Source organism: Hylaeus volcanicus, chromosome 8 (assembly GCF_026283585.1).
Source record: "Hylaeus volcanicus isolate JK05 chromosome 8, UHH_iyHylVolc1.0_haploid, whole genome shotgun sequence".
NCBI classification, from domain to species: Eukaryota; Metazoa; Arthropoda; class Insecta; order Hymenoptera; family Colletidae; genus Hylaeus; species Hylaeus volcanicus.
This window is the reverse complement of record NC_071983.1, coordinates 4,400,210-4,414,083: the sequence shown is the minus strand read 5'-3', so window position 1 is coordinate 4,414,083 and position 13,874 is coordinate 4,400,210. Positions and strand designations below refer to the sequence as shown.

Here is a 13,874-nt window from a genome sequence, read left to right as displayed (position 1 = left end):
ATCATTCAGCGATAAGTAAGATACACACTGTCGATAAAAAAGCTGTATTACCTGACAGTGTTCGTCCTGTGTATCGTAGATGTCGCTACATAATGGTTTACCGTCACCTACACAAGCAAACTAAAGCATGTATGTCGGTTTCAGAGGATTTAACCTCAAATTGTAAACCGAAGAAAGAACTGTTGTTTCTGTTATCAAACTGATACTGATTTTCATCAGCTGCGGTGCAAAATGAGTAAGTAAGAACAATAAAGTTTTTAATTTGATTTGATAAACAATATTCTCTTTACGAAGTATACGATAATTAATATAAAAATACAAGGTTACCAATAACTAAACGATTAATAATTTTTGTAGCACGAAGCAGAGGTAAATTCTTGTCGCAACAAAGTGTCAGAGCGAGTAGTGGCAACGTTACTATTTTGTCTCAACCTGTTCCATCCACGAGTAGACGCGATCGGGGTTCGCCAGAATCTCCTCCCAATCGTGTAACTACCCAGGAAGAAAATCAACTTGTGGGTAGTTTGATAAAGCACCTTTTTGCTTTAGATAAGAAAAAGCAAATTGTAAATAAAGCACGACTAATCAAGAACGTCTTTGGTGGCCAGGGGAAACAGTTTCATCAGCTGATGTCTAAAGCAAAACATATACTGTCAAATGTACGAACGAAAATTTAAGTTTACATAACTTTTTAGAATTTTGTTTATACAATTGCATATGTTGACAGATTTATGGATATCAACTGATGGAAATCGAAAGTGGCAAATACATTCTGGTAAATGAAATAAAAAATCCTCATCTTCAACCATCTAAACTTGAAGCTAGTAAACAAGTACTATTATTCTTAGTGCTTTCACATATATTTATGTCTGACGAATTTTGTACTAAAGGTAAGTCTGCCTAATTACAGAAACATACAAGAGATAAGAATATATAGCTATATTTTTCAAATTACTTTAGAAACTTTGTGGGAATTTCTTACAAACATGGGTATTAAATCAGATAATTCCCATCATTATTATTTCGGCGATGTCGCACAGTCCATAGAGGTAAGAATGAAGAAAAAAGATATTGTAGCACGTTATGAATTTGGTATAAAAATGGAATTGAACTCACATTCGTGTATATTTAGGTATTTGTTCAGCAAAGATATCTGGAGAAGGTCGCCGTGGACAAAGACGATCCAACAAAAATAGAATATAAGTGGGGAATGCGGGCCGAATACGAAGTTACTCGACGCTCATGTTTAGAATTTGTATCACAGGTAACAACACATGCGTATACCTATTTTCATATATGCGCGGTATATAATGTAAGTATTGTTTATCCTTAGATCTACAGTCGGCGTCGAATAGAGAGCTGGCCGGCACAATATAAAGCAGTAATCGCACACGAGAAAACCAAGAATTGTGAGTGATCGACTAGTTTGGATAAAATGTTGCTCGTGAAATTACGAACAATGAAGCCAGGCGCAACGGCTGTGATCAATAAAGTACAAATTATTTCTGAACAATAAAATTATTTTTGAGTACAACGACCGAATAATTTCAAAAACGATATTTTCCCAACCAAATAATAAGTTTCTTCAAACGTCCCCGAGTGCAGCCGTAAAACTGCGAGGCAAGATTAAAGTTCGTACACGGTCTTCGAGTTCAGCAAGGGTCAGAGGAATCTAAAACATATTCAGCTGCCCTAGTTTTAACCAAATCTAATCGGATTCATATTTTCTTGCGACGTTACGTTGCACAACTCGAAGAGCTTCAAACGAAATTGATTTACAGAAACAAACGAATTGTCATTGTCTTCAACGTGGCATTTGAAATTTACAATAGTAACACAGTCTACCTCACTTTTAATGAAAATAAATAATCCCGCAGCAAAGCTGCGTTTTTCATTCAAATATAGACAATCAATCTTTAGATACAGTCATGGGACAAGACAAGCGACGCTATATGTATAGGACCAGATAGTACCGAACGGTTAATCGTGAGGTTTCCGTTAAGTCGACGATCGCAGCTTAATCTCTTACTATTCCAGCATGTCTCGCAAACCCGATTACACTGTCCACCAGGAATTTTATTTTCCTATATCCACTGGGTGATCCTTGAATCTTGGGGCTTGGAATAGTGAATTGATATCAAAGTTTAAAGAAGAGCTGATACGCGTGGTTCTGATGCGTTAGAGTAACTGTTCGAGTTATCAGGCACTTGGTATAGTTTTTTCTTAATATTAAAAATGACGAATGAATTTGGCGATATTTATGATCTTTATGGGATAATATAATATTAGCTGTTTTTTCATATTTTTAGATTGAAAGCGTAAGTGCTCCAATTTAACACGTATTATCGCAAGCGAAGAATGATTGCCTGCTCGGCTTAGCAATAAGGTTAGTAACAACTTTTATAGTTTCTTAGCCTTAATCCTGTTTTCACTTAAGTAAGTTACAAAGACCATATGATTTCCTTATCATTACATTTTTATTTGCAACATAAAATGCAGAGATGAAGAGGATGGCGTCATTATTGTCGGCGCTCTTCATTCGAAAACGTAACTTTTCCTTTACTGAAAACGTGATTGCGCAGTGAGGAGTACCGTGGCAAACTATACCAGCTGCCCGACTACCAATGCAGCAAATCTGTGTCAGTCAGGCCGGGCTGCAAAGCAGGCGCTAAACATTCAGTGTTCGTCGGTGTTCCAACCGGGCCTGGTGGGTAGGTAGTCGCGTTGCGTCGCGGCGCGCGCGGTTCGCAGTGTCGCAGTACCGCGCGCATCCCTGCACTCTTACCCTACTTTTGTTAACCGTTCATTTACTCGTCGTACGGGCCTATGTTTGGCCTAATACCGATTAGTTGTCGCTAACATCGGGGACCAAATTCGGTAAAAAGAAACACGCGCGTATCCATCCGTTGCGTCCTGCATCGCATCTCGCAAATCCTGCCATCCGTGCGCGTTTAGGCTTCGTTTTTCGTACAATCGTCCACCTAACGGGGTAAACTAAACAGTAGTAACGATGACAACGATTTACAACCATCGAAGAAATCGTGGCAAACCATCTGTTGTTTATAAGTAATCGTTCGAATGCTGACAACACGCGAACCGATCATTTGATCACCGTATAAAAAACAATATAATGAGTTCCACGAACAAGAAACAAGGGGAATGAAAAAAGAAGAGAAACGGAAAGGTGAACTCTTGTAGAGGTGTTAGAATCGAAGAAGCTTGGTACCCGTCACAGAATTGTTGAGAAGGAAGTCAAAACTCGCGAAACTGTAATGGTAACGACAAATGATTGATTCAGCCTTTCGCTGTGGACGACGTGTAATAACATGAAAGTCAACGGTCCATTTTTGTAAGTCCAAAGCAAAAATTTATTTTGAAGATTAATGCAAAATATCAAGTGTTTTATTTTAGTACGTACACGTCGTCGAGCAGTGAACTTCAAGTCCAACGCTATTAAACTACTAGCAGTTGAGACTTAAACAGCGTAGTGTTCTCATAACTTCATCTAAACAATCCTGCTTCAGGTATTGGGACTCACAGACTCATAAGTGAATATTTTCTCGGGGGCGGGAGAATCTTTTGGTTGAAGAGTACTTATGCGGTTCGATGTGACGGACTCTTTGAAGCGTCGCAAACGAAAGCATAAGAAACTATTTGATACACGGAGGAGAGGACGCGGTGGCAAACGATTCGAAACGGCGCGAAAGATAAAAAAAACTCGCCCGAAATGTTCAACCTCTATCAGAACTTGAACAAGAGGGACGACGATCACAAGGAACCGGTCGTCACAGGCCACGACAGATTCTGGCAGGAGCGTCCGAAAACACGGCGGAAACGTCGTGCCGTTAATAGAAGGACTCAGAGTGCCATCGAGCTAGACTCCGAAGCTATCGTATCCGCACGGGGAACTCTCCGCCGTGGAAGAAGCGCTAGCATAGAAGACGATGACAGCGACGAGGAGAAGGGCTACCAATTGACCAATAAAATCGACAATCTAGCCAAGATATTATTTAGTCGCGTGTCCGCTGCACGAGGTTGCAAGGAGTCTGATGTCAGGTAATTCGATCGCTTCCATCTACTAAGCAGTGCTAGGCAAAGTGTAACCGAATCGATAATTACAATTGCCCTTATTGATAGCTAACGAACACAGCTAACATTGCGATTCTGTAACTCAACTAATTTTCATTTAACGAGCATACGGATAAGTAGATCATCTTTTATTCATCATGGACGATACTTTTGTCCACGGCTGTCTACATTCCCCTGATCTAAATAATAACTGAATTGATATCGCGATGCATGTATTACCGATTATTTTTGTGAGAAACGGGAGAGATAGAGGGAGAGAAGAACGTTTTCATACGATCGATACACGCTGAGTTACTCGATTACAGCTAACGACAGCAGAATCGTGTTGCTACCTGAGCTTCGAATCGAACCTGTTAACGCTGTATCCAACGAGTTACCGTTTCTGGCAATTTCTTTTACCAAGCATATCGATCGACCTTGAGTATCCTTAGCTCTCTTAATTACACGATACGAGGAGACCAAGCCGATATCGCGTACACGAGGACCAAGTTGAGTTCTACCGATTTAAGCAGGCGTTATAATCTGGCATGTTGAAAAAATTGATTTTTCTCATCTATTGCAAACACTTGAAGAATACACCCTTGAAAACTCTTATTAAAATTTGTAAAAATAATGTAGCGATAAGCGCTTTATCGTACGGATTACTGGTTTCTCCGACAACTGGAATACCTTCTTCATCCGTCCGCATTTATTTACAAACGATTCGGTCACGCAATAATCCCTGTGTACATGGATGATCTATCACGATCCAAACAAGTTTCTATAGGACGTCTACGTGTAACACGTAGCAACGGAATAAGTAAAATTCCAAAACGCTGAATCTGTATTCGAAGTCCTCGTGGCAAACTCATCTCGGTAAACTTCGCTTCGACGTAGTTTAACCATGACAACGCAGCTCGTTGAGATGCGATTATCACATACGGACGACCGCCATAGGAACTGCTCGCAGAACGTTCAACTTCGAGGGAAGCGAATACCAATGACACATCCGCGCTCGTTTAGGTGATATTAAAGATGGCCTGGAATAAGTTATATACGTTCAAAAACTGTATTCTTTTGTTACAACTTTGTTGTTTGAATTTTCCTATTACAGCTAATGGTAATTAATTTTCAGGTCAAAGAAAGTGAAGTCTCCAGTAGATAAAGATTAACATTCCTGACACCTGCTGCATAGAAGTTTTCAATAAAAAACTAACTCTATTAAAGAACTGCAATTTCAAGAAGAATAACCACCCGTACAACTATGGAGTTCGATGACCTCCAGCATGCATTTGAGAAAGGTTCAGAAACTCGGAGCAGGTGTCGAAAATGTTGATTTCCTTCATTTTCTTTCACTTGAACAAGTTAGAAATATTAGAAAGGAAGAGTAGGGAACATTATACCAAAACCAAATAGTATAGATAAGCAGATTCTTAAATCCAATATAGACCTACAAATACGGCGGTTTCATCTTGAGGTTTTGGAGTGAAGGTACTCCAATGTGAGCTAATTACTCGAGTAGTATTTGATTCACTGAAAGTGCACGAGTTTTCGAATATTAAATAGTTCCCGTAGTAAAATACAAGCAGTCCAAACTCTCGGGAGTACGTCGACAACCTCGCTACATTTTTTTCAACTGTCATCTAATTGGATGAAACCCTTGCACTCGTAGACACAGATGGCAGCTCGCTGGTAACGCTAACGCGGTCGATCCAGTTTGTAGCCGTTGGTTCGGGAATCTAATCCATTATTGGCATCGCTCGAGGTACCATTCATCCAACCGAGAAATTATCGTTATACACGATTATGATTTTCCGAATGCTTCGAATACTGTCAACAGGTATTGCTCTTCACTTTCAATGGACTTACTTTTAATGCGTTAATATAATTATGAAAAACAATGTTTAGATGTCGCATGTAGTTCCATTCATGTATGTATTTATCTCTTTCTTTCACTTCCAACATTTTGTTTAAATTGATCTTTGTTTCTTTTATCAGCCTTCAACTTCATGTAAGTAACTTTCACAAAAATAGACTTATATTTAATAACTCCTGGCTCTCAACTCAAAATATGGAGTTGTACGCGTTCTAATAATACTTAATCAGCGATTGGGGATTGTTACAAACACCTCGTTATGATATCGTTCCTGCCTGCTCGAAACACAAAGGAGAACTTCTAACTCCTCTTCCTCTTGTCTAATTTTTTCCATTCAACACACCCCGAGACGTATACGATAGCTCGATATTTGAGCGCTATCCTCGTCCGTTGCATTGTGCTGGCAAAGTGAAAGGGTTGGTCACTTATTGTTAGCAACAAGTGCCGCGTCTTCTGTTTGAGAGGAAAGCAAATCGTTGCTGAGAGACTGACTGTGTTTAGTTGTAGTCCAAGCAGAGGTTTGATTCTCCTACTATATTTATAATATCTCTACACTTTTTCCACAAAAGACATATACCGCAAGAGCACTATTTCTTTAAAGGAGAAAGTATAAGTGCACGAATGTTGTGTTCGATACATAAATTGCTCGTTAACCCCGATCATAGATTACACTTTGCCTTAAAAACAGTGGGAATACAGTAAACAGAAACGAAAAGTATGATAGAGTTGCATTTTCGTTGCTTTTGCCGTGACAGAAATGGAAGACACAGCTACACGGCACTGGGTCACGGACCGTCCGTTTGCGAGGATGTTGGCGAGTACATGGAAATGGAGAGAAGGTCCCGGGATCGTGCCTTATCAATCTGTCAGGTTTATATCCGAGGGACGCCTCGCTACAGTCTCATCAAGCAGCTGAATAATCTCGGTAAGCTCACCCCTTTGTCTCCTCGTCGCAACTTTATTTTTTAGTATATGTATAAGGCGCACGTAGAAACGCATACGTAAGTATTCTGCGGAGAGTGGGTGTCCTTCCTCGGGAAGCACTTTCGAACCTGAAGAAGGTCTTTCATTCTTTGTACACAAGGTGGTAGCAAAAGAAAATGCATGAAAGCGACTACTGTATATTTCTCGTGTTGTTCTAGGATCGAGAATGGACAAACATTGGTTTGCTGTGAGGGACACGTCTCTAAAAACCGATCGGCTGCTCACGTTGGCTCCGTTGAGTCGGAACTGCTCGTTGAGCATTTCTCCTCTGACCAAGAATATCTTGAACGACTTGTTCTTAGCCTTGCAACATCCGTACATTTGTCCCGTGTTCGATATCGATTTCCTCGAATACGAGAATCAGAAGTACGTGATCTTGGTCCAGCCCATCAGTCAAGGTAGTCTGAAAGATCTGATATACGGGGTAAGTAGCAACGGTACTACTTCGTAGCATGGACAGGTATGATGAGTTGTAGCTATTGAACAGATCGAAAGAACCGGTTGGAATGAGGATTGGGGCCAAAAATACGCTTCCCGCGGAAAGGGGCTACCCTTGCCCCAAGTGCAACAAATGGGACGTCAAGTGTTGGAAGCGTTGATTTTTTTAAAAGAAAGAGGATTTCCAACCGTGACCCATTTACACTCGGGAAACGTGCTCGTCCAAAACGGTGTCGCGCGGCTCGCCGGCCTCGAGAACACGCTTCTCGGCTTCACCAGTCGAATACATCCAGTAATTGCTTCTCGAATGTCGCAAACGACCACCTCCGTTGATACGATATGCTTCGGTAAGATCAATTTTAAGTATCGTGCGATCAAAACACACGTAATCATCGTCGTTTCTTAGCGACCAAATATTTTATGCAACGTTCGATGTCCTTCCAGGTCATATGCTATTTGAAATGTGCGCTGGCTACGAATTACGATCGTTTAAACCGAATTCCGTGCATTTCTCGGATCTTGAAATGTATCCACAAGTACAAATCTCACTATCTATCTATCTGTTACTCGTGTGCTTGCTTTCTTTTTTTCTTTCTTGTTTGCGCACTTATTGTCGCTCGCAAGAAACATCCGTGAGGTTTTCTTCTCAGATTCCGATGAAGCTTTGTAGAGAGTGAAAACAATCTGAGAAGGAGATGACACTGATATACCTCTCCAGCAAGAGAGAGAACTAATCGAACCGTCTACGTGTACAGGTTGTCGAGTTACTGAAATTCATATTCGTCGAACCAACTAGTCGTCACAAAAACATTGAAGAGCTTCTCGTTCATGATCTGTTCAGAAATATCGATCTTCGTGAAATGCGAAGCGCCACCGTCACGGTAAGGATTTTGTCTTTCCACAATTTATGCTTATTTCCGCGCTATCAAATTCTGACGTAGCACTCGTCTTCTTAGATATTCCGACCAACCTTGACGCCGCCAATCGTCAACTTACTCGACGGGATTAAACGGCAAAACGTGAATAAGAGGTAACGAAAAGGCTACGCCGATATCGTCTAATTTGTCCATGTAAATTTTTCTATTACGCTGAAGATTCATTTTGCATGCACAACAGGCAGAGGTCACGCTCTATAAGCGACGTGTATTTAACACGCAGATTGTGGTAATGACACCAAAGATCCGTGATTAATCAACGTAAGCTTCGAAGGTATACGCTTATTAGAACTTAAACCCACTCTTTCTCATTTTACAGAATCTCAAGTTTGGATGATACAATCGACATAGATGCAATGTCTCTCCACAGGCCGGACACGGTTTGCGAGAATTCGTTACTCGACGAAATATACAACGAGCTTTCGAACACTGCTGTATAATTGTGGGAACAATGTTTATTCGGTACCCAATCCAATTCTTGGACGTTCATTTGACCGAGGATCATGTATTCGTACGTTTCTTTACCAAGTGCCAAAAAGATAGTTTCAAACGTTCAATCCTAACGGCGATGCAACGATAATACATTTAATAGAAAAGTAAGACGAAGACGAAAAACAAGGAAAAACGAATAAAGAAAAGTTGTACATGTACGGTCGACTTTATTATTTAAAGTATTAAAAGACACCCAAGAAACCTGCATTTGCCAAACAATGGGGAACGATGAAATATTTACTTTACAAGCGTCGAAAAGTATACAAAAAGACCAGAAAAATTACATTCTCGTGTATGAATACTAGGGACGATGCGTGTGTATATCAATCTTTTGTTATCATTTTGAACAAGAAAATAATATCTCACTGTAGCATTTCACTATCGAACAGTATTAGGTTAGATTCGGATAAAATTGATCTTTCGATCACCAAACTATCTTCATATGAAATTCTTCTTTTCAAATAAACTTAGTAATAGTTGCGATTGGTAGGGATTAATCCAACGTAGGTCGTAAGGTTATACAAACGTAGGAAATTACATCACAGGACGCAAGGAAAAACTGATTTTCCTATAGTTTTGTACATAATGTGTATCATAACCTTACAGGGATCAAAGTAGTATAAGCATCGATTAAGTCTTAAAACAATAAACACGGATATTCGACGCTCGTTTAATCGATCGTGGAAATGTGTATATAACTTGCCAAATGGACTTTCAGATTGGTAGTAAAAATAGGCATTATTGCTTCTTGATGATCTTTTCGATTTAACGTCTTCCTTATACTAGATCGGATCGTTGATTTAGCGCACGGACGCGTTTATGTTGGTAGAAAATGTCAATATCAAATAATTTAATTCTTTATTATATCTCACGGTTTATGAAGCACCGGCTTCTAGTTCGCTGGCTGGCGTATCCGGTTCTTCGTCGTTGTAAATGTTTTCTGCCATTTGCCACACTTGCATTATATTGTCCTCTGACACTGAACATTTGACCCATGGTTCGTTCGGATTCCATGAAAAGTCACTGATCTTCGCAGTGTGGCCGCCATGTATGAACTGTAAAATCCAAACGAATGTAAGTAATATGCTTTTTATGCAAAGTAACGTACCAGAAATTATGAATCGAATATACCAGTAACTCAGGTGGACCATCTTCAGCATCCTCGCTGGACTGTTCCTCGCCAATTTTACTAAGATCCCACACATGTAGACGCCTGTCTGTACCGCTACTGGCTAATATCGTTTCGTTATGCGGCGACCACTGGACTTGGAAGATCTCGTCTTTATGAGATTCAAAAGAATGCAGTTTTAGCTTAAGGTTCCTCAAATCCCAGAGCGCTACCGTTTTATCAGCACTACCGGTCGCAAGGATAAATTCAGAGTAGGGATTGAAACTTAAACAATTAACTTCAGCAGTGTGAGCGTCGACCGTGTGACTTGGCTTGCTAGTATTGTTACACCTACGAATGAAGACAATTCGTTGAAGAATGATAATAATATAGTTTCCTTTGTCTCATTGATAATAATTACCTCGTGTCCCAAATCATTAATTTTTGATCATCCGCGACAGATCCGAATAAGGATTCATGCAACAGATGCCAAGCTACATCTTCAACAACAGCCGTGTGCCCGGTAAAGATCGTTTTCGCATCTATAACACGATTTTCCTTAGGTGGTGCATTAATATCCCACAAACAGATGGTATGATCATCGGATGCACTGAGCAAGTACCCATTGAGATTTGGATTCCACGAGAGGCCGTAACCTTCCTTTTGATGTCCTCTTAATCTGATAAAAGGATGACAAACGAAATTTATATAAAAAATGACATGGAATAATTGCTGTCTAAAAAGTTATTCTTTGCATGCTTACCTTAGATCAGGCTGACATTCGCCATTTGGATCTGGTTTACTGGGATGTTTTGTATAGTCAAAAACAAGAACATCACTAGATGGTGTTTTAGTTGCTATGACACAAGGATTTTGTGGCATGTATCGTGCCCTGTTTACTTCTCCCTCGTGATTTATCTTTATTTCAATCTCTATTTTTCCACTAACAGAACCGAATCCTCCAAACTCACCCTTCTCATTATCATAGTGAGACGCGTCAAATTGAGCATCCTCATTTGGCAATTGAACACTAGCAATAAGTAAATGATTCTGTTCATCCGATGTATGTGTACCCAGAATAAGTCGGTGTACAGAGTAATCTTTTCCCTCTGGTCTGGTTACGTCAGGCAACCACTGAGCAGTTAAAGATGGCCATTCTAAAGCATGTGTCATCACTAGATCATACAAAAAGGGAGTATTTTTTTTCCATATTTTATATTCTTCATTGATAACTCGTTCCTCCACAGCATCGTCAAATGTTTCTGCAATGATATATGGAGTAAAATATATGAAATACTAAAAAAATATTAGTGCAAAATTTAAATATAAAATATTAATTTTATATAGTTAATATCCTAGATGCAAACAATTAAATTACATTACTTTATTATGGAGTGATGAAAAAGGAGGCATGTGAAATTAAAGAAAATTTAATTTATATGTTTTTAATACCCTTAACGAAATACAAAATGTTCTACATTAATTAATTTAGTCATTCAAGAAAAGATATACAAAACAAAGTTACGAACCAAATCGAGATTTCAACTAATAAAAAGGTGTCCTTAGCGGTAATATAACCTGCCGGTCAGTAAATGTAAATCTTTTTCTTAGACTTCTCGATATCACGATACAGAAACATTTCGCATTTTATTTCAGTCATAATCTAGTATTGATGGTAAATTAAATGACTAAGACAGACGTATTATACTTTCAACAGAAATAAATTTACCAAAGTTCCTTGTTTAAAGCAATCTTGTTTACTATGATAAGAAAGCGTCCTTTGAAAGAACGACCGATCGCTGTATTTATATGAACGATTAGAAAATTTAACAAGAACGAGAAACAACGAATGTTATTCTTACCGTCTTTATCTCCCATCCTCACGTTTTGTTAAATTTCTAACGTAACACGTAAAATACCGACGAAATCTTAAACCCGCCAAAAAGCCGCGAAGTCTAGCCGGAATTCATCAAAAATGCAAACGTTGGCAAACGTATTTGCTAAAATGCCTTAAGTATACGCCGCGTTCTCACTGCACAATCCAGGGACGACTTTAGTAGAAATAAATGATGTATCAACAAAAAGAAACAAATAAAGTTCAATTAGAAGAAATTAATTAAATATCTGATTGTCATGTCGCAGGGAAAGTAAAGACTGTTAAAATTGATCACGAGTTTGCTTATTTATAAACAAGGTAAGTATGTTTTTGAGAATACTTGACAAATAATGTGTAGAATAATATTTTTATATAAGAACATATTGTTATATAATATTTAGTATATATTTCTTTAAACTTAAATTATACAAATTAAATATAAATATAACTAAAGTTTTTTAAAGGGATACTTACAATTGGATATTGCACCGAGGCACTTGTAACTCTGGCGTCGGCCTTGGCGCAATCTCATGGATAGGCGACCTAATCTTTTGTGATATGTAGCTTTAATTACGTTTGCATTATATCCTTTTTACTGTTACATACGTATGAATTGATGTGGATGTTGTGTCAAGTATATTAAATTATATAGTATTTATCGAAATTGTGTTCTTTTCGTGATTTCATATAATGTATGTGACACGTGAACACCGAGTAAATATTGAAGCACTGCAAATAATTAAATTACAATTTAACGTCTGTTAACGTTAATAATATTCACTCGATAATATCATGACTATTAAATGATATAAAAGACAAGCATTAGGAAAAGTATAACGAAAGCTATGGAAGATATCAATGCAAAGAGAGATGCTAGAAGAAGACGAATTTTGGAAAACTCGGAGAGACGTTTGTTGAAGATTACTGGCCGAAATGGTAATACCAGATCAGAAGGTAAACATGTTTTCGTTACGACGTTAGATAATAATCGTTATTTTGAATATTTCTACAAACAGATTATCGTATTACAATTTAACCTTTGTAGATACATCTAGTCAATATTCGTTTCCCTATAGCGAGGTACAAACAGATATCTCACAACCAAATGTAAATGGTGCAGTATTAGGTAATGAATTTTTAATTCTCAGAATATGTTCTTGTTTATAACGTTTGTTATTATTCATATGTTATGTGATTACAGACAGGTGTAACGATGAAATTAATACCGCGAATGTTTTCAATTCTGATGATATTTGGAACAGTACGTCGACCACTTTCAAAAATAGATACGATACAAGAACCGAAGTCGAAAATATTCACTGTACTCCTAATTATACAAAATTGTTACTACCTGGATTATTAACAAGTCGTATAAATTATATATTGCTAGCCTTTGTTATCAACATTCTACTTGTGTTAGAAGTGGATTATTTATTTGGAAAGGTAATTAAAAACAACGAAATGCTAAGTAATTTCTTTGTTCTTTTATATTTTTAATTGTATTGTAACAATTTCTCTGTTCAAATATAAAGATATATTTAATATTTCAGACAATTGCAATACCATACTTTCCAATAATGATGGGACGTCTGTACAGTTGTAAAAATACACAAGAAACACAAAATGGTAGTCTACTGTATGCTGCTTTGATTTTATGTAACATTAAACCTGAATTAACTTACCAGTTGAAAAAAATTGTGTCAATGATCCATATGATACTTGGAGATTTAGCTTTATACATTTTTAGTTTCACCCTAACATATTATGCGTTTTTATATTATTTTCACGAAACAGATATTTTAATTAATTTAAATGTATGAATAGCATTACATTTGAAATACAAATGGACAAAACGTTTATCCTGAGAACAGTGTTTAAATTTTTATAGATAATAAATGCACTTGTCATATATTCAAATGTTCCTTAAATTTATGTACAGAAAACAATATGCGACCTATTACTTTTATTCTTTGGATTTTTAAATGCAGAGCCTTTTCCCTTTATATTTCATGTACAAGCTGAGTCTAAGTAACTATTAGAAAGAATACAAGAATATCTTGATGTTACTTAAAAGTACAAAGTTAATCTGGTCTCATC

The 13,874-nt window shown here is 37.8% G+C and overlaps 4 protein-coding genes across 9 annotated transcripts; 3 read left to right on the top strand and 1 right to left on the bottom strand.

The window, feature by feature from the left end:
- Window positions 1-127: 127 nt before the first annotated feature.
- LOC128881022 (non-structural maintenance of chromosomes element 3 homolog) lies at window positions 128-1,534 on the top strand. The gene is made up of 6 exons (XM_054131669.1): window positions 128-235; window positions 358-659; window positions 728-890; window positions 961-1,049; window positions 1,133-1,264; window positions 1,334-1,534. The coding sequence occupies exons 1-6, from the start codon at window positions 232-234 to the stop codon at window positions 1,415-1,417; spliced, it is 774 nt and encodes a 257-aa protein (XP_053987644.1). The 5' UTR covers window positions 128-231; the 3' UTR covers window positions 1,418-1,534.
- Window positions 1,535-2,545: 1,011 nt separating this feature from the next.
- Window positions 2,546-8,951, top strand: LOC128881018 (slowpoke-binding protein). 6 transcript variants are annotated; one of them, XM_054131664.1, is made up of 10 exons: window positions 2,546-3,275; window positions 3,525-4,056; window positions 6,700-6,869; window positions 7,087-7,352; window positions 7,416-7,713; window positions 7,811-7,902; window positions 8,122-8,247; window positions 8,323-8,396; window positions 8,483-8,562; window positions 8,621-8,951. In XM_054131664.1, exons 2-9 carry the CDS (start codon window positions 3,728-3,730, stop codon window positions 8,532-8,534), a joined length of 1,407 nt encoding a protein of 468 aa, XP_053987639.1. In that variant the 5' UTR covers window positions 2,546-3,275; window positions 3,525-3,727; the 3' UTR covers window positions 8,535-8,562; window positions 8,621-8,951. The 6 variants fall into 6 exon arrangements, with proteins under 6 accessions (XP_053987639.1, XP_053987638.1, XP_053987640.1 ...); XM_054131665.1 differs by having other exon boundaries at window positions 2,549-3,275; window positions 8,483-8,530; XM_054131663.1 differs by having other exon boundaries at window positions 8,483-8,951.
- A 146-nt stretch (window positions 8,952-9,097) lies between these two features.
- Window positions 9,098-11,923, bottom strand: LOC128881021 (chromatin assembly factor 1 p55 subunit). The gene is made up of 5 exons (XM_054131668.1): window positions 11,764-11,923; window positions 10,665-11,163; window positions 10,323-10,580; window positions 9,925-10,252; window positions 9,098-9,848 (listed from the first exon to the last, which is right to left on the bottom strand). The coding sequence occupies exons 1-5, from the start codon at window positions 11,777-11,779 to the stop codon at window positions 9,669-9,671; spliced, it is 1,281 nt and encodes a 426-aa protein (XP_053987643.1). The 5' UTR covers window positions 11,780-11,923; the 3' UTR covers window positions 9,098-9,668.
- A 415-nt stretch (window positions 11,924-12,338) lies between these two features.
- On the top strand, window positions 12,339-13,645 carry LOC128881024 (uncharacterized). The gene is made up of 4 exons (XM_054131671.1): window positions 12,339-12,731; window positions 12,823-12,903; window positions 12,979-13,220; window positions 13,328-13,645. Exons 1-4 carry the CDS (start codon window positions 12,623-12,625, stop codon window positions 13,595-13,597), a joined length of 702 nt encoding a protein of 233 aa, XP_053987646.1. The 5' UTR covers window positions 12,339-12,622; the 3' UTR covers window positions 13,598-13,645.
- The last annotated feature ends 229 nt before the right edge of the window (window positions 13,646-13,874 follow it).